At 36.7% G+C, this 24,914-nt stretch overlaps 1 protein-coding gene across 2 annotated transcripts; it reads left to right on the top strand.

Moving 5' to 3' along the window:
* The first annotated feature begins 4,173 nt into the window (after positions 1–4,173).
* slc2a1b (solute carrier family 2 member 1b) lies at positions 4,174–24,914 on the top strand. Of its 2 annotated transcripts, XR_007439108.1 has the most exons (11): positions 4,174–4,553; positions 14,481–14,576; positions 18,114–18,274; positions 18,883–19,123; positions 19,300–19,462; positions 19,633–19,820; positions 20,056–20,160; positions 20,959–21,060; positions 21,152–21,355; positions 21,482–24,622; positions 24,678–24,914. XR_007439108.1 is itself a non-coding variant. In XM_007253358.4 (10 exons), the coding sequence occupies exons 1-10, from the start codon at positions 4,539–4,541 to the stop codon at positions 21,674–21,676; spliced, it is 1,470 nt and encodes a 489-aa protein (XP_007253420.1). In that variant the 5' UTR covers positions 4,174–4,538; the 3' UTR covers positions 21,677–24,914. The 2 variants fall into 2 exon arrangements, 1 of the variants encoding a protein (XP_007253420.1); XM_007253358.4 differs by having other exon boundaries at positions 21,482–24,914.

The following is a 24,914-nucleotide window of genomic DNA, read 5'->3' as shown; positions in this document are numbered from 1 at the left end:
GACTTAAAGGCTAATACTATTAGGCTGAACGGGAAAATACGCTTATTACCAAGACAAAAGCAGAAGTGGGTCATTTTCAGTGACAAGTTGCACGGTTGTCTTAGTGGACATGACCAATGAATCTGTGTGGATGCACGGTGGTCAGTGCCAAGCTCAATGGTTTGTTGTCCTGCGTTTCATGTCCAGAAGGCCTGGTGTCATGGAATTGGGGCAATTTTATATGATGCCAGATTACCATTGGTTTTTATTACAGGCACTTTGACAGTGGAATATCATGTTAATAAGGTCCTACAACCAGTGGCCCTACCTGTTCTGAACACACACTTCGGTGTGCTATTCCAACATGACAATGCTCGTCCACATAACTGCTGCTGTGTCGAGAGCTTGATTTAAATATGCAGATGCTATGCCATGGCCAGCTGCTTCCCCAGACTGATCTCTGAATGAAAATATGTGGGAGGCTGTTGGAGACGATTTTAACGTTCCACCTCTACCGCGAAATCTTCAGAAATATTCAAGCTGCATGGGATGGATTATTTGATGATGAGAGTACAGTATATGCAGCTCTGGAAAAAATAAGAGACAATTAATTAAGAGCAGAAAATGAGAAATGGCTGTAATAAAAAATAAAGATGCAGAGCTTCCAGATCTCAAATAATGCAAAGAAAACAAGTTAATTTTTTATAAAGTTCCGAAATCAATTTTTTTATCACAGGTTTCATGCATCTTGATTTTTTCTCCTCCACCAGTCTTACACACTGCTTTTGGAGAACTTTATGCCACTACTGGTGCAGAAAATCAAGCAATTCAGCTTGGTTTTATGGCTTGTGATCATTTATCTTCCTCTTGATTATATTCCAGAGGTTCTCAATTTGGTAAAATCTCTTATTTTTTTCCAGAGCTGTAAATGCAATCTGGGTACTGATTTTTATCACATTACAAAAGTAACAAATCGTCGCTTTCCAATGAAAAAGGCATATTTTTAAAACAGCAACTTAACAGGTGAGAAATCAAACCTTATTTACATTCAGTGGAATTTTATGTAAAAAGAGTTAATTTTAGGTAATTTGGAAGAATTTCCATTGTGTAAGCGACAGCTTGTGTGTTAAAATAATGTATGGATATACTTGTTTTTTATTAGATAGCAATGGAATTCCAAATAAGGAATGAAAAATGCCTTTTTCTATGCTAATGCCCCCTATAATGTTTTAAAACCAGCTGGCAAGCCCAGACTGAAAAATAAGGATTGGAATGAGGACATCTGTGAAGTTGAAGGGGTTAATAAACTTGTATAACAGGTAAATGCTAGAAACAATAGAATACGAAGATTTCAGGAATGCCATTGTTAGTTATTTTTGTCTTTACAGGGAAATTCAAAAAGCATTAATGTTTTATACATAATGTTGATTGCACAAGTAGTTTATTTTCATTCTGATTAATTTCCTAAGAACTAAGAAGCCAGTATCCATCAACCTTCCTGTCATTCCATCAGCGGGTCCATAATTATTTGTCTTCACGTCTGTATTTGTTTTTGTTGCATTTCAAGGGGCCAAAGGAACCCATTCTTTGTCTTTTTGCCAAAGTTAAACATGTTTTTATTCCTTTTCTCAGATGTTCTGTTCAAATGCCTTGCTTCCCTTAATGATTATTTTCTTTCTCTTTTTGACTCTCACGTACACACTTTCTCACACACCCAGACAAAAGGTAAAAAGCCAGATCTGAATGATCTTTTGAGAAACTATTTGTTTTTTTTTTAAGCCACTGCCCTGTATAGGTTTGTGAGAAAAAATAGGATCGTGCAGAGTCAGGGCATGATGGTTGATCTGGTTGATTCTAGATTATATGCATTTTATAAAGATATTTTACTTTTTTTTTTAAGATTTTTATATCTTTTAGGCTTTTCATTAAAAGACTTTTAGTATTTTTCTTCCAAGGAGAGGTCATGTTAATGAACAGTTATTAGATTATAGATGGTATGATGGTAGGTATCAGATGGGAATCTCCAAAAACACTTTTGAAATAAAGGTCCTATAAAGTAATGTTTTAGAAGACCAGTTTTTGCTTCCAATAAAGTTTTCTTATAAAAAGACAAATTTCTCTTAAATTGTATATTAAAAAGTTTATTTTATATCTTCGCTTAAAGAACCCTTTGCGTTACTTTTTTGCAGCACTATTTTTAGGGGTGCACCATTCAACTCCATGTTCACTACCTTGATGGTGGCCACAACAGTCACCAGTCACCATCAGTGAAGTAGATGTGGAGCTGGTTTATCACATACAAGTTCCTGGGTGTACATTTGATAACAAAAACTGGACTGGATCTCAAACAGCCACACAGTGCACAAGAAAAACCAGAGAACCTGAAAAATGACTAAGATGGCTGGTTTAGCGATATGAGTAAAGTTGTGGTGGAAAGAAGGACTAACAATAAGCTGTTAGTCATTCTGGACAATACCTTACATCACATGCACTCAACTCAGGAAAAAACAGAAGAGCACGTTTAATGCATTAAGACATATAAGACATATACACTACATTAGGGACATTACTAACCTCCTGCTGGCTAAACTGTGCTGAATTCCACTGTACAGCTCAGTGTAAACTGTTTATCTGTGCTGTATTTCATAACCTCCTACTGTCGTCACACTTTGACTGTAATGGCACTTCCTGATTCTTTATATACTGGAGGCTGAAATCATTGCTACTACACCTTTATTGTAACCAAACATTCAAATCACAGATGTGATTTAATCATAGGTCTTCCTCAGTGTGTCCATAGACTTTGCTTTACGCTCAAGAAAGCCTGAGATGAAACACATCTATATTTTATGTTGAATACATATTTAGTATGTATATGAGTGCTGTCCTACACCTGATCTACTTTGGTTTCAGAACCTAAAAAGCTCTTTTAGCCAGTCTAAATTTCATGTGTTACTCTTAGTAAAAATCACTGTGAGTTAAGTTTTATTCTACAATACCTGCCTAAATTAGAAATAAACTGTCATTTTCTGAGACACAAAATGATAATTTACCATTAATGTGATTTTCTACTGTTTTTTTCCTGCCTAAATATAATTTGAGTTGCAGTTTTTACCCATTAAAAACAGTCAAGTACTGTGAGATTAAAAAGTTCAAATTAAGGGTCCGAAACGGTTCAAATAAATATTTCTTTCCGGTAAAATAAAATTATTGACTTTTTCTATTTGTAGACAAAATGTACATTTACATTATTTTACAAAATAATTATATATATAAAAAAAATTGGGATCAACACGCATTCTACTGTTGTACTCAGTATAACAAATAATACCAATAGCTTTTTATAAAGACATTAACACATTGCTTTTTTCTAAAATGTTAACTGTACAAGAGAAAGAAAAAAGTATAATATTATTAAAGATTATATTATTATTTTTTCTGATAATAATATAATTTATTATCAGAATTTTACCTTAAAGTATTTACAGTCGTGTGCCCAAGATAAGAAATAAACATGAGTGAGCTGCTCACAAAATTTATATAATTCAGTTTTCATTAACTTGGCATTAATATTCAAAAATTGGTCTGGGCTCTATACATATATATATATATATATATATATATATATATAAATTGTATATATATTCTATAGACTAAACAAATGACAAGATAAAAGCCTTTACAAAAAAAACTGGATTAAATTCTAATAGTAAAAATAATTAAAGCAATCTGATTTGAAGTTTGCCATCACATCTCAATCACTTCAAAATCTTAATACTCCTTTATTACATTATCATTATTATTATTATTATTATTATTATTATTATTATTATTCGTATTGTTATTATTATTATTATTATTATTATTATTAGATATTATTGGATATTATTATTTATTAATTAATTTACTGGTGACCTTTGTTGGTTTTACCTAACATTATTTGCTAACCTAAGCTTTATTTAATGTAACCATATTGTTGCTGTCCATACTGTGTTTTTCTAATGTGTGTCTTTATTCTATAGAAAATGTGAATAAACTGTGCTAATGTCTAATAATAAAGGCTGTGTGAGTCAGAGCTGAGAGAGCCAATCTGCACCCTCTGCTAGGCCATCCCCGAACACACCCCCGGGGGAGGGGTCTGTGGCGGTTGCGTCACCATGGACAAAAAATGGCTATATATTTAACTTACCGGCGAAACGCCCACAGAGAGTAATATTCTCCCTGGATCTGCGGACGGGAAGCGAGCTAACATAGGAATTCGTTATTTTAATTTATTTATTAGCCAGAAAGTTGTTTTTATTATTAGAATTCAGCCCAGCTTTGTTTTTAAAGGTTTTTTTTAATCTAGTCAGTTTTTTAGTCAAGTTTTCTTTTTATCCTTTTTTAAAACCGGCTTTTAAATACTTTTTTTTTCTTCGAGAAAAGTGACGAAGACGACCGGAGGAAGAAGAGGAGGAGAAGCAGTGAAGTCTGACAGTAACTGACCCTATCTAACTACTTGGGTTACAAGGCAGAGACGTCAGCCCAGCGCGTGCCTGTCCAACTGTACACACGCCACGATGGAGGGAGAGAAGGTAATTCCAGTGCTAGCGCTAACTAGCCTGTCTGAGAACCGGCCGCTTCACATTAATAACACTAGATAAACAAAGTTAGGCAGGGTAGGGGGGAATGGACCTTACAGAAAAAGTGTGTAGCCTTTGTTTCTCCTTTTGTGGGGTATAGAAATTCATGTGCTGGAAGCAATAGCGAGAAATATAACTAGTTAGATAAGAGCGAGAAGATAGATGAAGCTAGCTAGCTGTATAAGCTAGCAGTGTAGCTAGGTAACCTAAGCTACACTATTTAACTGACTGCTGCTAGTTCCAGAGCTGATAGTGAACTGTATGTTCATACTTTGTAGCTATTACTGTTATAATATGCTTTAAACCCGCTTTACGCTTAAATACGTGGTGAACAGGAGTAGACTTAGGTCTAGAAGCCGCTGTGCCGGTATCTTAAGCCGGGTTTAAGCTTAGAGAGGCTCTATAAAGAAGACCTGGAGATGTTCTTCAGATGGAGTCAGTGCTCCACTAGGGTGACTAACTAAGGTAGCAGAGGGGGAATCGTGTAGTACGTGTCCAGCATCAGCTCAACTCAATCGACCTGATGCAATCTGATTTGACGTTTGCCATCACTTCTCCATCACCACTTCAACATCTTAATACTCAGATACTCAGCTATTATTACCGTATTAATATTATTATTAACATGTATATTAACTAGTGAGAGATAATGGGGGAGATGATTTTTTGATTTTTACTGGTTACCTTTGTTGGATTCACCTTACATTTATAGCTAACTTAAGCTTTATTTAATGCAACGTTATACCATATACATAAACAAAAACACACACGACTTTATCACTTACAATTGTTGGTAAACGTTCCATTAATCATTTCACCCGTTTTCTATTCAGCCTCTTCCTGCTAAACCAACATTAATAATGTGTTTCTTACAATGATAATTAAGATACCTTTTAATAACACCACCAGAACCTTTCTCATTTACAACATTTAATAAACCAGTTTAAATGAGAATAAGAAGTATTTATTTTTAACCTAAGCTTATTTTATGTAACCATATACTTTATTTAAGGAATCCATATACTTTAAAAACAAACAAAAACACTTTTTAACTATTTAACTTGTATCTGGAGGAAATAATAATGTTCTTCTTACACATTTTATTTTTTTATTTATTTTTCTTATTTATGACATTCAATAAATCAGCTATAAATGCTGCGTCGCACAGTGTGGTTCATGTTTGTCATAACTATGCCTAGGAATCAGAATATATATATATATATATATATATATATATATATATATATATATATATATATATGCAAATATTAAGTGTACTAAACAGTGTTACAACCTACTGATATATCCCTTTAAATCAGCATGAATTCATTTTAAATTTTAAAATGCCCACTCAACATCATCCATCATTAAAATTGACTTTTTTTTTCTAAAAAAAAAACTGTTAAAAATTGTCTTAGCATCAGATTGAATATCAAATTGAACAACTGGCATATTCACATGTCACATCAAAAAGTAAAAAATGAAAAATACACAAAGGAGGATACAAAATGTTTTGGCATGACATTAACTATATGTGTTTTGTTATTGAATTCAGTTGTTTTATATAGACATAATAGGCATTGGTTAAGTGCTGATTACCCTCACAAAGGATGGGTAGAATTACCATAGAGGCTGAGAGGCTCATACGTGACGAGTAGTCTGTTTGATATGGCTAACCTGACCTCATCGCCCACACACTGTGGTTAGTTGCATCCTGTCTCAGGGTTCTGTTAGGCATAGAGTCTAGATTTTTTAATAGAAGCGCTAGAGGATAACCGGCATATAGAAGCATTTTTTGGAAATTAAAGGCATGTTCAGTAATTTAATTTAAACTCCCTGTTTGCTTTGTGGCTAATGTTTTGAGTCTTGAGAATTTCTTCTGCTTCAGTTGTGCTCCTAGATCTGAATCATTGAACATTGTGTTGTCACAAATATAGGTCTGTATTATTGTCCTTGTTATAACACAGCTCATGATAAGGGGATTAATGGTGGACGTGCTGGGAAGGGTCTGAAGTGTCTTTAGGGAGAACAGCAGCACAGCTAACCTTTCCAAGCTGGGGAATAGAAATCAGTCGCTTGGGTCAGCTGCTTGGGTCACAGACCTTCCTCTTCCCATCAGACCAGCTGCCAGTGTTGTGTTTCTGTCTGGAGTTGTTACTGATGGCTCAACACATGTACCCTCTGTAGCAAAACGTGCACACGTGTACATGGTGTTAATAAGACCCTCGTGTTTGGGCTTTTCATACCGGGTTTTTCTTGATCACACTGATGCCTGTGTGAGGAGGCATTGGGGGGAGGGGTTCAGGGCTTGGTTTAGGGGGGTTGTCTGTATGCTGGACAAACATTTTAAATAATAGGCATTGTTGGGAGAGATGAATAGGGAGATTGACATGCATGCCGTGCCAAACACAGACAAACGTGATGTGACTCTGGTTTAAACCCTTATCCCTCACCCCAGGGTATACAGCAGATTACAGCTTGAGTTCCTTTGTTTGAGTGCTGGAGCAAAATCTAGTAATTGGGGTCAGAAGTACAGTTGACCTGTGTTTGATTGAATCTGATGGAGCTCAATTTTAGCAACCTGCTTCCACAAAAAAAACAGATTTGATAGTTGATGAATCTGACAGGCGGATCTTTTGATCTTTCAAAAGACTTAATTCCATTTTGATCTCCTGAAATCAGTCCAGCTCCTTTCCGTCACACTGCTGCATGACTGCGCCCTGAGTATGCTCTCCATTGTTACTGTCAGTTCTTCCTAATGAACATTAATGAGGAGAACAGGATTAAGCAAAGGTTTGAATGAATCCAGATTGGCATTACAATAATTTGTTTCCTTGAGAAAGTGGACAAGGAACTGTGCTTGTGTAATCTTGCTCATGAAAGACAGGTCATTGTTTACAGGCTTTCCACAACAACCCAGGCTGGGCTTATGTGGCCTCGGTGACAGGATGGAAAGGAACTGGTTATGGGTAGTTGGATCAGGACCGTAGGTGGTATAAACTGGTTAGTGTCTGTGCTGCACTCATGATGTGCTCTCAGGTTGCCCCTGTGAAACTGGAGGGAGGTGAGGTTTGAGATGGAGGACGTGCCGACTGTGGTGTCACGCTCACAGAGAGCCAGAGAGGGCGGGAGAAGCTGAGTAAGGCAAGCGAGAGAACGTGATGCCAGGCCGTGTTGGCTCCATGATGTGGTAGGTTTGGCAGGACCACAAGCTTTTACCACAGGATCCAAATGCTCACAGCAAGCTCTGTAAGAGCTCATTACTTAACACTTCCAGTCTACATCTGGATAACTTCTTTCCAGTAAATCTCCTTACGTAAACGCGCTGTAATAAAACCCTGTTTAACACAGTAAATACAATAGAAATCTTACTGTCTGATATATTCTCTAATAGTGGTGAATAATAGCAAAATAATCTTCCTACATAACTAAAATGAATTACTTCTCTATGTAACCATGTTGCACCAAAAAGTAAAAACTTATTTATGTATTTTCATCTGTCATAGTCATTGTTTGCTCATATTTACATGTATAGCACTGCTCTCACACATAAATATACACAGTATCTCTGAAATGCAAAAATATATATATATAACAGTTTTCAGTTGATGTTAAAAGTCGATGTGAAAAGATTTCTGTCTGACCCTGTTTCATGAAATTTGGTCCCAGATCAAGATTTGGTCAAAATGTGAAAAATACAAGATCTTTGTGTTACATTAAATCCCACTCAGTTACAAACACCTTACATATTCACATATAAGGTCAAATGTCTAATTGGAAAAAAAAAACAGAACATGTGTGGTGTAGAACCCCACAACAGGAACTCATATTATGAGAGAAAGTGACAAACTGAGATGTCACATGAGAGTATCTATAAGTAAAGTTTAGAAACATGCATAGATGTTTATATGTAAACTATATTATTTTAAACAATGTTTTATTGAAAAAAAACATGTCACACCCATATCTAAGCAGCTACATTAATGTATTGCTTTTTAAATTTTAAATGATATGTATCAGCTTTTTTGAGTCCACTTAGGGGTCTGTTTGACCTGAATGCATGCACTTCTCCAGAACTGTGAATGATGGAGGTGTTGAAATAGGAAGTAATTCACTCTTGGTGGTGTGTGTGACCTGCTTTGTAACTCAGTTTCCTCACAGTAGAATATTGAGGCGTACTGTTTTTAAATTTACGACCTGTGGCAGAAGCAGTGTGAGTGTGTTTCTGCTTTGGTGACAATCAAGGAAAAACAGAGTGTCAGTCTAAAGCAGAATAGTGGTGAACCTGAACCGTGGCTTGTCTTTTTCCACCCACTTTTTTTAAGAACAGGTTTGCGTGTGTCTGTCATTAAGGCTTGTTCCTTATTGCATATTTTTTCCGAGTGTCAGGACTGCCCAGCTGGCTGCATCACATGACCTGCTCAAAGCAAACTAAGGCTGGAGTATAGGTGTAATTCGAGAGCTGTGACCTAATCGTAATGGAAGCCGTGTTTACACAAGATTGAACTTGGCCACTTAAACCTGGAGAGTTATATTTTTTGCTAATGTGGCATATAGTAAACTGTAGTGCCATCCACACATTATAGAAGCTCATCACTCTTGGTTTGAGTGTTATTACAGTCAGTTTATCTTAAAGATGGTTGTTTAAGAAAAACACACAAGCATGCGCTTAGGCGCAACTCAAAGATCACATACTTTATATGCCTGGAGAATGACGCAAACATTGCAACTTTACGTCAAAAAGGCAGAGAAATATCACTAATCCAGAGAGGGGATGTTTGCAGGCTTCAGCTAAACAAATTGTAAAAGCCTCTTGTTGAAGTTTCACATCATTCTGACTCAGCCAAACCGACAGACACGCGCCTGCTCGCCAATAGGAGGGGCTTATGTTGTATGTCCTTGTGGTCTTACTAGAGCTTACTAGAACTGCCTTGTGAAGACATGCCTTTTTAGAGCAGGAGAAGAATACAACCTCTCTATGAGTTTCTGCCGCAGACGACTTCCTTGTCTGGGAAAGACCAGGCTGTAGTAGACAGGTTTCACATGACTTACTTTTTTTAAACAGCATCACTTAGTTAGAAGTAGTAAGAAGTTTCTTAAGAAACTTTCAAGGGGTATTTATATTGAATCCTTTTCTTGAACATTCTTTTAAAAGAACCCCTAAAGGTTCTTTTAACAGTATGGGATACAAGCAGTTCTGGTCATAGTGTTATATTCCTTAACATTTGCACTTTTTGAGCAAACAGGATTGTTAAAATACTTTTGAAAAACATGACCACCTTATCTTCCTCCAGCTTTTCCGGGAATTAAATCTAAAGTTGTCTACTGTAAACGAACATCATGATCTACACTGGTGTCTTTGCACTGCTGCCAGTTTCTGGCATAATCAACCACGGGGTGTGAGAGTTTACAGTAGAACCACACTACATACGCTTTACAAAAAAATGAGATAGAGGCAGGAAATGAAAGCGTTAGATAGGCACTGAGAGGGGGGGGGGCACACGTTCCTGGTAAGGATCCAGATGTATAGTGTTAGTAGAGCGTATGTTATGGCACTGATGTCCCATCCCCCACATGTAGCTCACGCCCTATCCTTACAATGGAATTTATGTGTGCTTGTTATATACATGTGTGTCGTGAACAGTTATGTGTATGTGTGTGTCTGTGTGTGTGTGTTTATTAGTCTGGAGCTGTTGGGGCTTGTGGAGGCCACGGGTGGGGTTTTACCTCACTCACGTGTTCTGTCACCATTTGTGTACAACTCTGTATGCATATGCATGAGCATGCAGGGGCTGTTTGCCTGTATATTTTATGCTGCATACAGTAAAAACCTACTATCTTCACTTTTACTTTTTTCAGTTTTTGACATAATGTAAATTAGAACTGAGAGATTAATCAAATTAATTTGATTAATCACTTTACTTTAAATCAATTTTCTAAATGGGATAATAGAGATTTTTTCTTGTATAATCTTATATAAGGAGATTATTTTTGCACTGTATTTAATATAAGTTTAAAATGTAAGTTTATTTTTCTTACACAGTTTTGACTGCATTAAAAATAAATATAAAAAAACATTATTATGAATATTTGATAGCTCTAAATGGTGCTGTTTTGGCAAATCTCATAATAAAAAAACATATTTTTTCATTTGATATCTAAGAACTAAAATAAACTAAATCAGAACTGATATTTGTGCAATTATGGAGATTGTATTTTTTTTTTTTTTTACAATATCACCCAGTTCTAATGTGAATCTGTTAGGTGTTTTTACATTGTGTCAACTTTTTTGCTGATTGGATAAAAAAGAAATGTCCTGAAATAACCTCAAATGACTTGGAAAACAATATTTTTTACACTGTAAGATTTTTCCATCTACTGTAAAGTTATGCATATTTTTTGGCATAACTTATTCCTTTTCTTACCTTTCCTTCCGTGGAAGGTGTTGATGCTGTTAATGCTCCCCTCTGTTGCCTTCCTAACACAGGCTTAAGGCATAAAAGTGACAGAGAAGTATTTCATAAATGAACGTGAACACACCCCGCTTGCGCAAGAAGAGAGCTGAAGTCTCCATATTTAGAATTCTCAAAGCCCAAATCTCTCTTAAAGAGACACACACACACACACACCCTGAGAGGTCTCCTGCTTCCAGCTCACTCAGACTCTTGTGAGAAAAGGAAGGATACCACTTTATAAGGGAAGCTGGCCCAGCTATCGTTGCTTTATGTTTGTTTCAGACAGGATATGCAGGATGTTCGTTTCAGTCAAGCATTTAATTTTAATAAGTACAACCAGCACATGTACTTTGGCTTGACTATGCTTTGGTGCTACTACTTTAAGACTTTTTTTCCACAAAGCCTACATGGAGCTTGTGTGTGTGTGTGGTTGCATCCTGTACTGGAGCTGGTTAAACAGCTCACTCATAGACTCGCTGACCTCCAGCGGCTCTTTAAACACTCATTCTTATTGGCTGAAGTCCAGCAGCCCAGGAAAATGGGTGTGTTCAGTTCCAGCATTCGTCTTTTTTGTCGCTCAGGGTTTTGCGTCTGTGAGTGCGTAGGCATTTCTGGCTTCTGTGTGTGAAGTGAGATGTATGACGGCTTTAAACACATGCTGACTTTTTCCACAACATAACCTCACTTCCGAGGTAGAGTCACACTTCTAGTGCTGCCTGGAACCTAAGAGAAGAGCAGGCTGTGTAGAAACAAATCTGTTTCCAATCTGTCTGATGGACTGAGCTCCCCAGCAAGGAAAATAAAACTTTTTAACTCATTAAACACCAAGAACCTGCTTGCGGATCCAGAAATCCATGTCTTACTCCTGTTGCTTAAGAATATCTTATTCAGCTTTCAGTTTTCTTCCATGTATGTACAGAGTATTAAGCATTAGGATGAAGTAAGCCTGTAAGTTTTGTATACAATTCACTATTCATTTTTTTTTTTTGGACAGGCTTTTGTAGACTGTAAAAGAACCAGCCAGGAATAATAAAGCACCGTCTGTGCAAATTAATCAAGGAGTTTTTATGCCAAACCACGTCTGTTTAACATTTTAAATGTGTCTTGGTTGCTTTGTACACTTGTATTTGTATGTGGCTTTGTTTAAGACGCATCAAGTGACCAGGTGTGCATTTGTTTTACTTTTGGTTGATCTTTTATATTTTACTGTCAGTTTGGATTTGCCATTGAAAATCTAGAGCCAGGAAAACTAATCCCGTAAGTCTGGATCTCTGGGTTCTTCTCTGAAGGTTTTAGAGACAGCGTTGTGTGATTCAGCATTTGGTGTGGTTTGTTAGCTTCATGCCATGTGGAAAAAATGTGCTCTCAGGCTCCCCTGTGGGATTAGACCAAGTACAATCTTCTTCATAATAACAGGAACTCGGACAATGAATGTGTAGCTCAGATGCAGTTCCCTCCCTCTCTACATGGACTGTGAATAGTGAGGTCTTTAAATCTTGAGGTAGAATATAAATTGCAGTATGTTATCTATTGTTTGTAATACATGCGTAGAAGATTTCGTAGGCATTACTGTAATTAGAGACTGTAAAGTGCAATATTGCACAATATCACACCAAGTATCATAGCAAAGGAAATGTCCTTCTTACTTCTATCTTCTCATTTCTAATGAATAGCAAACTTTCTTCGATATAAACTCTTGTTAAATATGTTATTTAAAATGTTTTTTTTTTTATCTGCAGAAACATTTAGATGGGAAAGTTAAAAGAAAATAAAGCAATCTGGCCTCTGATCTTATTTCAGAACCCATTAAAATGCTGTGATCACAGTATTAATATGATAATATTTATGGGTACCACTTTAAAATAAGGCTCTGTTACCAAGGGTTTATAAAAAAAGAGTTTATTAAGAAGTTTATTAATAATTATTAATTAGGTTATACACCATTAAAAAGCAGTTACAACACATAAAAAGGAAGTGCAAAATATATAATATAATAATATAATTTATACTGTTAAACCTTTTCCATCAGTCATGATTAACATTACTGTTAATAATTTTATTCATTTGACTATAATAACATATTAAATGACTAAATTAACTTTCTATATTATTTTATTAGATATGTAAAACAGTAATCGTCACTTGTTCTTTCTGTGTATGTAAGTGCTTATTAATGTTTTTTTTTAAGTATTTACAACTTAATTTATAACCATTAATAAACTCCTTTATAAACTATTTATAAACCCTTCATGAAGGAGCCTTATTTTAAAGTGATACCCATTTATGCAACAATAGACTGCATAAGTTTGTTTATTCTTCTTTACTATCTTTAAACCAAGCCATATAAGTCCCTTTTCACTTTTAAATCTTGGCCAGTATCCGCTTGTTGGCTGTAATACAAGTCCATCTCTTTGTCCATCTTAACTTGCCTGTGTAAGAACTAACAAGCCCAGGCCAGAACACTCTGACCTGATAGTTGTGTTTGTTTAGATCTGGAATGAGGAAGAGGCTGTACGAACTGAAGTACAAGCATTTCCTTAACTCTGTTTTGAATCAGTGATTTTTTTCCACTCATTGATTAAGATTTTTTTTCAGACTTCTCATATAATCTTGTGGATCGTCTCAATAAAACATGGTTATGTGTGAATTACTGTGAATTATATTGTCATAGAGAGCCGTTCTGTGTTGAGATTTCTTCAGATTTCCTGTTTGGCAGTGTTTACATGTAGTCTTTGCTGTTTGGCAGCTTCTGGAGAAACACAGAATTAAATGGTGTCTTTGTATGGCTCTCGCAGAAGGTCCAAGCATGTCCTTATTAGACATTACCTACAGCTATGTCCGGGGTTAGCTTTAGCTTAAGCTGTTAAATCTGAGAAATGAAGTCCTGTGAGAGACAGAGATCGAAAAAGAGAGAGAGAAAGATTGCAAAAATCCTATAGGAGCATTTTTAGATTACATATTTCATGTGTATTCATGGTCAAAATTACATGTGTGTATTAGAGGTGAAAGAAAATATTGATATATCAAATAAGTAGAGAATTTTATGTTTTTAATTATTACATTAACCCGTAAAGATTTTTCTTAGACAGTGGTATATTTAGTGTTTTGTTTAAACCCTGACTGATAGTTAGATAATCACTGTTGTGATTGCATAAACTTTTCTTTAAATCAGATTTTATAAAATATAATAATAATTTCCTAAAACAAAAAAATAACAATCATCAAAACAACAATTACAATATATCATTTTGCTTACAGTATTGCAGTATTTTTTGATATATTGCATCATATTCTCTGTATTGTAATACATATTGTATCGCCAAGGCCTTGCCAATACACAGCTCTTGTGTGTAAAATGAGTGTATATTGAATATTGACGATTAAATTTCTGTTTTTTTTTTTTGTTTGTTTTGTCCGTCTACAGAAGTTGACCTTGCAGCTCATGCTGGCAGTAGGAACAGCTGTGATTGGCTCTCTTCAGTTCGGCTACAACACAGGTGTCATCAACGCTCCTCAGAAAGTAAGTATTGATTACACACACACACACACACACACACACACACACACACACAGTTACATTATGCTGACCCTGACGCGAGAGACACTTGGACAGAAACTCAAGGCTAATTTTAGTTTTAGTTAAGTGTTCTTGCCAGCACTTGAACGTCAACGATCATGTGAGTTCATACAATACGCAAGATAAGGGTACGCATCTACCCTGTAGCTTAAAAGGTCCCACAATATGCAATAAGCACTCCAGACTAACACAAACACACACACACACACACTCATGTTCAGGTACAATGCAGCACACTCTATTGATGAATGCAGTAAATGCAGATTAGTTTTTGATCAGAGAATTATTCTTTTTTAGAACTGGGAGTATCACTCAGCCCAGGCTGGTCAGGACTCTATGTTCCTGGTGTCAGCAAAGCTTAAAGGAACACCTGTTCCTTTAGGTAAACCAACTTTGTTCATCAAGGGCTGTAAGAACTCTAGCGGACAGATTTGATCAACCCAGCCTGTAATTGAAGCGTGAGAAATTCCTGAAGCTACCTCTGGCACCCTCACTGATCAATGACCTTGTGCCTTTGCCTTTCTTAACATGTCAAACAAAGGCTTCTATCTCATTTAGTGTTCGGCTTCTGTACTCTCTGTTCTTTCTTTGAGCCATAAGTGATTTTACAGTTAAATTGATAAAGAAACATTACAACAAATTAGTTCATGAAAAACTGTTCTGGGGCATCTTTACAATATTAGAATATATTTTAATTTTGAATCTGTGTATATTAATCTGACAAAGATAATGCTTAGTGGAAACAAACTGCAATGAAACAATTTCAGTACTGATATCTGTATATTATAAATAAATTACAAGGTTGTTGCTAATATAAAGGATGTAATTGTATTATTGTGTTATTTTATTATTGTGCTATTATATTTTCATGTAGTTTCAATGGATAAAATGACAGTAATAGCATAATCATAATTATTTCCAGTGCCATAAATCATCTGAACAAAAATAGTTAGCATGACAGGCCTATCTAAAAAAAACATTAACAAAATTAACAAAATTTCTTTAAAGATTAAACACCAAATATTAAACAGTTTTTTTGTTTTTTTATTCACATTTGTTAATTCTCAGATTTTTATTTTTAACACTTTTTTCTTTACCCTTTTTCCCCACACTTTTATTGTTAGGCCAACATAACAGTTTTTCATACTTTCTTTATTTTTTATTTACACTTTTTTATTCTCACATTTTTATGGTTAAGGCCAACACTTAGCATTAGACTTTCAGTGTATTACACTAGGATCATTTATCCAAATTTAACATTTAGATGGGATTTAACAAGCTTTTTGGCAATTTGGCAGATATGCAAAATAAAAAAAAGTATTACTGTGTGAACTAATTAAACTAAAGCAGGTCTTAGCTGCTGATTTATTAATGGTTAAGTCAGATGTCTGTCTGTGTTTGTGTGTGTGGCTCTCCTTTTTGTAATGCTGATAAATGAGTAATTGTTTTTTTTTTTTTTTTTTGACGAAAAGCATTGAGAAATTAGTGATGCAAGATTTCATTTTACGTCACCTCCTGATAAGATTGTTGCACCTTCAAGGGCTCATTGCCCCATAGTCCACCTTCTGAAAGACACGCTCTCATACAGACAGAACTTATCATGAACAAGGTCTCAAAAATAGTTCTGTTAAACACACTTCAGTCAGCCTTCAGCTCCGACATGAATGGACTGTGTGTTTCATCTGAGCCATTCTGCAGCTGCTGCTTTATAATTTATTAGGCTTTGTTTGGAAACTGAGATGTAGGTCATGCAAACAGTTAAAAGGTGTATCTTTTTGTGTATTTTAGTTTGAATTAGTTGTGTTATACGTATCCTAAATTTTAGAGTCTTAAATTCTTTGAAATAGTACAATATGCAAAAGAAATACTATTATTGTAAGCATGCAATAAATTTAATGAACCATGCAGAAATAATATACCTTCTATATATAAATCTGTATATATGTTTTGGAAAAAAAACAATTTAAATAATAATTCTTTATTTAGTTGCACAAATTTACATTTTAGGTATTGTTTTGGAATTTTAGGTATTATTACAAAAGCTGTATAACACAAAAAAATGTTAATTGATCAAAAAAATCAAAAGATTAATATTTGAACCAGATAAATGTATTACTTTGTTTATCATTTAATTATTTTATTTTTATCATCCTATAAAAAAAAACACAAAACATTCAAAATAAAACATGAGATTTTGTTTAAAATACAGATGTTTTCACTGTATGTATTATTATTGAATATAAAATATGATGTAATATGACTGAGTAGTATTAATATTAGTATTAATAACCTTATGAAATCACTTTTTTATTTAACATCCAGTGTGCTAGAGTACAGAACCAAAACAACATAAGCAATGTCTCTGTCCAGTTACTCGTGACTGGCACAGATCCAGTGTCTGTATTATTAAACAACGTTGTATAACACTACTGTATAGCGTCAGTTCATGTGCCAGGTATCCATGACAGGCACATGATGCAAGCATGTGCAACATTTTTACGATGTCGGAGACCATGGACAGTGTCATCTTTTACTCAAGAGTGGAGAGAGAGAGAGAGAGAGAGAGAGAAAGAGAGAGATAGTGTTGTGCCTTAGAGCACTTGCTCCCAAAATGCAGAAACTTGATCTGGCTGAACGGTTGCCCTGTTAAGACTCTCATCACAACATAGCGCTGTTCCTGTGACACACCTCCCTGCCATCCTATTCAGGACGTGCAGACATGCACTCACACCACTTCCAGTACACTCTTTAATCCCCTCTGAAACTCTGGCAAGTCCAAAACGGGAACTTTACATAAGAGGGGTAAGAAATCATAACTTTCAGTGTGAAAAGACTTTATTCCACGTAATTATAGAGCATTTCCTTTTATCCAATCGTCATGAAATTATGACACAATGTAGAGAACTTCCAGATTCCCATTATGTCAAAAATGTCAAAAACCATAGAGACCAAATTGATATATTACAGTGTATTAAAACTGATAAAACTGGTAAGGCATTAACAGTCACATAATTAAAGGCTGAACAAAAAAAATAAATAAAATAAAAATATTGTGGATAAATCCTCACATTTATCCACACATAAATTCATCTTTGTAAAGCTTCTGCCCTTTGTCTCAGTCACAGTATTGGTCAACACATACCGGCACATAGCTTCTGTAACTTGATTTCTCTTCTGCCCTTTTCCTCATTCAGCCACAGCAGAGAAAAAAAAATGCCAACAAAACAAAGATCTTGATGCCATCTTCAGGACAAATGTGGCAATTGCATTTAACATATTTATTTCTTGTATGTTGATTCAGTGATAGACAAAATTGCTTAGGTATTATTATTATTTTTCAGGCAGTGCTACATTTGGACACCAGTACTGCAGACCTCTCTAAACAAGGCTGATTGATTATTATTTTAATCACTACATGTGTTTGCAATGATGTACAAATAAGCCACCAATTACAATTGTGTGTGTTTGTGTGTATTGTAGATCATCGAGAGTTTCTACAATGAGACGTGGTTTGACCGGTATCAGGAGCCCATCACTGACACAGCCCTCACATCATTGTGGTCTTTATCAGTGGCCATCTTCTCTGTGGGAGGGATATTTGGCTCCTTTTCTGTCGGACTTTTCGTCAACCGCTTTGGAAGGTAAGTCCAGTACGCACTGATTACTTCTGATAAATTTCTGTGGATTATATATAATTTAATATTTAGATGCCTCAAGCAATAGGTATGGGACCAAATAGTAATAAAGATATAGCCTATTATTTTCGTTTGCAATATGGAATGAATATGTGGCATCTAATGCCATTATATTTATTAAAACATAGGAGCGTTACTGCTTCATTACTCCACATGGTGGCGCTAATCAAATAAATAGGGTAAACCTGCAGTGAAGATTATTGGTTGTCAAATTCGGTGAAACTCTGAGCACCTATAAATCGATAATTCCTGGTATTTGCTTATTTCAGTGACACAGATGCCCTGAAGTATCTTAGAGAATTGTCTTGTGAGATATTGAGTATTGCAGAGTCAGAGTATCGTGAAATCATCATTTTTGTGGGCAATATATCATGGTAATATCGTACGGTGAAATGCCCTGTGATTCCCATCCCTACTTAACAATTGGTGAAAGCTTATATAAATCTATTGCTTCTGTAAAAGCTTTCTGGTAAAAAGACTCCTCCTTAATCCTTATTTTCTCTCTCTTTTTCTCTCTCTCTCCTTTCTCTCTCTCTCTGATTGTGCTTCTGCAGGAGGAACTCAATGCTTCTAGCTAATGTGCTTGCCTTCCTGGCAGCAGCACTTATGGGCTTCTCTAAGATGGGCTCTTCATGGGAGATGCTGATTACTGGGCGTTTCGTAGTGGGGCTTTACTCTGGCCTTTCCACTGGATTTGTGCCTATGTATGTGGGCGAGGTGGCCCCAACCGCACTGCGAGGAGCCCTGGGGACCCTTCATCAGCTAGGCATTGTCGTTGGCATCCTTGTGGCACAGGTGAGATTTAGACATTGCTTTACACCTGTTTAATGGCATACCTGTCACATTAAAGACAATATAACGATAAAATAAATACAATAGGAGAAAATCATTAAAGGTTACTTCTGCTTCTTCTATGTGTGTTTCACAATGCAACAGATTGGAAACAATACTGTGTTTTATTTGTGATGCAGGTGTTTGGTCTGGATGTGATCATGGGCAATGCAACTATGTGGCCTTTCCTGCTGGGCTTCACCTTCATTCCAGCCTTGGCGCAGTGCATCCTGCTTCCCATGTGTCCAGAGAGCCCCAGATATCTCCTAATTAACCGCAATGAGGAAAGCAAAGCCAAAGCAGGTCAGCACACACAAATACACACATACATACATACCAACCAGCACAACACCTAACCAGAATATTTTGCTTTGAAGCTCCCAGAAAGCATCAGATCTTTCACACAAATTTACATGGATCAGAATAGAATTCTAATGTTTCTCTTTTTTATTTGGGTGTGTTTGTGTTTGTAGCATTGAAAAAGCTGCGTGGCACCTCGGATGTGAGTGCAGACATGCAGGAGATGAAAGAGGAAAGCAGACAGATGATGCGGGAGAAAAAAGTGACCATTCCAGAGCTGCTCCGCTCGTCAATCTACCGCCAGCCTTTGGTCATTGCTGTCATGCTGCAACTGTCTCAGCAGCTGTCTGGCATTAATGCTGTAAGTAAACCAACTGCATGTTTGTACACAAACAAATATAGACCTAATGTGAACAAAGCAGGGGTTAAAGGAAATACGCTTTAGGGTGAATAGCCACATTCAGGCTACAAGTTTAAAATCAAATAATCCTCCTTGAGGAGCTGTGCAGGCTGATTTTAGCTTGAACTGTTTAGTTTTTGTATCAGTAGCACATACTGGTGCTAATGTTTTTTTTTTATGCTGTTTACATGTACAGGTGTTCTACTTCTCTACTGCAATCTTTGAGAAGGCCGGTGTGGAGCAGCCTGTCTACGCCACTATTGGAGCTGGAGTCGTCAATACCGCTTTCACTGTAGTGTCGGTGAGTCTCAGGCCAACAAATCTTGCAAAGTCCATTCATCAGATCAGGGTTGTCAAACCTGCCCATATTAGGCATCGGTTACAGCATGTTTTCATTCTAGTCAAGCAGAAACACATGTCATTAGATGTTTGAAGACTGACCAACTTATTAAACAAGTGGAATCTGTAAGAAAGCAACACGTATCCCCAACATACAGCAAAGGGCCTGGAAGCTGCACTGGAAGATCTGGTGGATCTGGGACAAAAAAACTCCAAGTCCCAGAATCCCCAGGTGTAATCAGCACTGACTAGGCTCAGCTGTGAGATACAGCACAAAATCCCAGTCAAATCACAGTTCTCTGTCGCACCTTTTTAGAGGGGGACTGGGAACAATGGGTAACGAGAAAAGAACAAGATCTCAAGGAAAGGTGATAAAGTCACCAAGTCTGTCCTAACATCCCTTTTTAAGTTTGCTTCTTGGTCCTTTGTTTGAGCCATGCCATCTGGCACTTCCTTTGTTTGCCTTTTCTCTTCATTTTTCCACCTGATATTTTTAAGGCCTTATTTTACAGCAATTGCACACATTCCCAATAGTGCTGTGGTGGTAGCACACTAGCCTTCAGTCCCCAAGGTTGGGAAACACTATGCCCTAACAGATCAAGTGGGCAGCTGGTGAAAACCTGCAACCACACCAGCTTGTTTTGGACATGTTTGACCCGTCTCTGCATTAAAGCAACAAATACCAATACACTAAAAAATAGTTTCATGTATCATCTTGAAATTGTATGCTTAACATCTGTTTTTCTCTTGTCTTTTGTAGTTGTTTTTAGTGGAGAGAGCCGGACGCAGGTCTCTACACTTAATAGGACTGCTGGGCATGGCTGGATCAGCTATTCTGATGACAATAGCCCTAGCACTGCTGGTACGTTCCTGCAGACACACACATGCAGGCGTTCATGTTTTGTGATTGTGTATCTCTAACAGCTTATGTCTTTTTTTTTTTTTTTTTACAGAACCAGTTGGAATGGATGTCCTACGTGAGCATTGTTGCTATTTTCGCTTTTGTGGCTTTCTTCGAAATCGGACCAGGTCCAATCCCTTGGTTCATTGTGGCTGAGCTGTTCAGTCAAGGCCCCCGTCCTTCCGCTTTCGCCGTGGCCGGATTCTCCAACTGGACGGCCAACTTTATTGTGGGAATGTGCTTCCAGTATGTGGAGGTAAGACACCAGCAGACATATATAGACTGTATGTAATAAGTTTGTATGCAGTCCACCACATGTTATAATGTCTGTATTTAATTGAATTTCAAAACATATGCTTATTTTTCTCTCCCTTTCCTACAGCGTCTTTGTGGCCCATACGTCTTCATCATCTTCACCATACTGTTAGTGGTCTTCTTCGTCTTCACATACTTCAAAGTTCCTGAGACGAAGGGACGGACGTTCGATGAGATCGCCGCCGGTTTCTCCCAGCGAGCGGCCGGAGGGGTGGAGAAAAACACGGAAGAGCTCAACCATCTGGGAGATTCTCAGCTCTGATTCTCAGCGGTCAAGCCTGTTTTTTCATTCCCTGGCACTCATTTACACAACTACTGAGAGAGGGGCACGGTGGCGGTCAGTCAAACATTTCCCCCTCTCCTGACTGCTCCTGCCTCACATGCCTTCTGGGTCTTCAGTGCATCTGCAGACGTGCTTCTTTAAAGCAGAGACTTTTGCCGAAAAGTGGAGAGGAGGCTAAGTTATGAGATTTTCCTCTTTTTTTTTAGACAAGAGAATGTTTTTAGCCTTATTTCTCCAGTGCACAAGTGCGTCTTTTTATTTTTTCACATTCGTGTCTGTTACAGCTTTGTCCATGTGAATTAATTTCTAATATTTGTGGTTGGTTTTTCCTAACATGTCACCAGCACACTTTTAACGAGGCCTGTTGGCTTAATTTGTGGAGTTCCTTTCCGCTTAGCCAACAACAAAAAAAAATATTCCATTTAACTGTATTTTTCTCCAGTGGTCAACAGTTGTTAAGTGCTTTAATCTATTGTTTCTCATCTGAAATGACGTGACCATAATCTTATCTTTGCATATAAGTAAATTTCAGCTCATTGTAAACCACAAGTGGTCATCTCCAGGCTAGAAGGCTGCAGCACTGCATAAATAGTGTCTTCCTAACACTGTATCATCAAGGTGCCTTTAAATTGCCTATTGTAATTCAGGCAAGCCAGGGTAGAATGAAAAAACAAACACTGAATTGTGCAGTGCTGCGGCTCTCCAGGGTTGGAGTCACCCATTACTGAATTGAAATACTCCTAAATGTCTGATAGCAGTTGTTTTTATTTCTTTTAAATTCTCAAATTATTTTTATATATACACACACATTACAAAATACACAGACAGCCTTCTATGTAAATTGTTAAGGTATTTTATCTACATTTGTACACATTGTTCCAAATACTGTCTCCATAAACTCATTTTTAAGAAATTGCACTGAGCAGAAGAAACTGCATTTCTAAACAACTGAAATCATTCAAAACCTTGTTCTATGGTATGTCAGCAATACTGTACTATGCAGGAGAATAATGCATATTGCATAGGTCATCAAGCTTTCTTAGCTAATTTTATTAAGAATGAACTCAATATAAAAACATCACCAGCAAGCAATATGAGTACTATTGAACTCCAGCCTGACTCCAGAGGAGGAGCTGTATATTAAGACCTGAGCAGGACTCGCCCAGCACACCTCAGTTTGCTAAAGCAGTCTGGAAGAACTGAGTGTTTATTATTTAGTCTTCCTTTGTACCACAAAACTACAGGCCTGAGGTCAGAGAGGGACTCTGAGGCACCGTGCTGGCCACATAATCAGCAGGTCAGTTTGGCAGAGACTAACATCAGAAAGATGATACATTTATAGTTAAAAATCAATTGATGTCAAAACCAAACATTCTAGAGATGTTGAATTTTGGATGGAACTCAGAAACCAAATCACAATCCTTAAAAAAAAATCAGGGTTTAACATTAGACAGACGTTAGATTTTGGTCACTTAACACCATGACCAAAAAACTTCATTCCAACAATGTTAGAATTTCTCTATGTGTGGGTGTGACATTATGAAATGTGGAATAGGTTGGGTTTTCGTCACAATGCCTTACAACTAAATGTTGGTGTATTACATCAATACGATGTTGGCATGTGACATTTGGAAGATGTTGGGTTCTGACCACCATGCCTTACAACTAAATGTTGGTGTATTACATCAATACGATGTTGGCATGTGACATTTGGAAGATGTTGGGTTTTGGACACCATGCCTTACAACTAAATGTTGGTATATTTTAGATCAAAACAATGTTGGCATGTGACATTTACAGGATGTTGGATTTTGGTCACCATGCCTTACAACTAAATGTTGGTATATTTGATCAATACTATGTTGGCATGTGACATTTGGAAGATGTTGGATTTGATCACAATGCCTTACAACTAATTGTTGGTAAAATACATCAATACGATGTTGGCATGTGACATTTGGAAGATGTTGGGTTTTGGTTACATAATATTACGCAATATATATTTTTTTCGAATCATCCAGAATATCACTGGATGTATTCGTATGCTGCAGACATCCGCTATGAGTGCGTATCCAAATCCAGACAGCACATTACTATGCAGACACCACTCTTCCCTTTCTCTCTGTCAGTAGGGGGTTTAAGTAGTACCTGCTGCAGGAACTCTGCTGTTTGCTCTTTTCTGCTGCACTTTATCATCACACATATCACTTCTGTAATCTTCCAAAATCCCACCAGATAGAGCCTCATAGATGTTTTACAAAGCAAAAAAACCCAAATCCCCACTTTTACAGAAGAAAGACTGAAATACAGCGGCAGCGTTTTTTGCCTGTCATCACACGCAACTGTGCACACCCATCCCCGACCTTCTAACGCTCATTATTTTTGATGCGTATCGTTTCAGGCATGATAAAAGATGACTCATAATGAGTTCTGAATTCATTATCAGATCTTGCGTGGCCAGTTTCAAGGACACATGGCATTTTGTGAAATCAGGGGGTGCGTGTTTGGGGGACTTTCATACTCATTAGCAAATCCATCACCCCAAAGCATTCCACAGAGAGTTGGGAGCAGAAGTAGATAGAGATTAGTGTTTGTGTGCACGGATGAGTGTGGGTGTAGAAGTGAGTGTGCATGAGTGTGTGTGATATTGTGTATTGTTTCCTCTTGCACATGTAAAGCACTGTATTACATCAGAATAGAGTGTTGCCACCAAAGTCAAACCTATATTTTGCTGTTATATAAAAGTATATATATAAATCTCTCTATATATTTGTTACAGATGATTTGTATCTGAATAAGACCATATATAATTGCACTGGAGTGTAATGCTGTAAATCTGTTTGAGCACTCTGTGAAACAGAAAACAAACTCACACACAAAAAAATCGAAATCTAAATCACGGGGTGAGCTTGTTATTACCTAAAAGTGGACAATGTGGCCATGACGGATATGTATGCGTAAATAGTAACTGTATAAATAGAAGCAAGTGTAAACTGATTCATTTTAGCTGTTGTACATCTGTTATTTTTTTAACGTAAGATCTTTATTTCTTAGACACGTTGTTCTGTAGTCCTTCATACTGTAAACGTAGGATTATATCTCTCCTTTTATTTGTTTACTGGTTTAAACATTGCATTGTATTTATTAGTTTGCCTAATTTATTTAGATGTTGTCTCTGATTTTAGTATTACGTTTAATAAAATAGTTCTTAACAAAA

This window comes from Astyanax mexicanus, chromosome 5 (assembly GCF_023375975.1).
Source record: "Astyanax mexicanus isolate ESR-SI-001 chromosome 5, AstMex3_surface, whole genome shotgun sequence".
In the NCBI taxonomy this organism is placed as follows: domain Eukaryota; kingdom Metazoa; phylum Chordata; class Actinopteri; order Characiformes; family Acestrorhamphidae; genus Astyanax; species Astyanax mexicanus.
The sequence above is the reverse complement of the archived record's forward strand: the minus strand, read 5'-3'. Positions and strand labels throughout refer to the sequence as shown.

What these genes read in the sequence shown, in the direction of transcription:
- slc2a1b (XM_007253358.4), top strand. An exon ending in GGAAAGCAAAGCCAAAGCAG is followed by an intron (nt 19,463 to 19,632) that starts GTCAGCACACAC and finishes TTGTGTTTGTAG; the next exon opens with CATTGAAAAAGCTGCGTGGC. An exon ending in TGTGCTTCCAGTATGTGGAG is followed by an intron (nt 21,356 to 21,481) that starts GTAAGACACCAG and finishes CCTTTCCTACAG; the next exon opens with CGTCTTTGTGGCCCATACGT.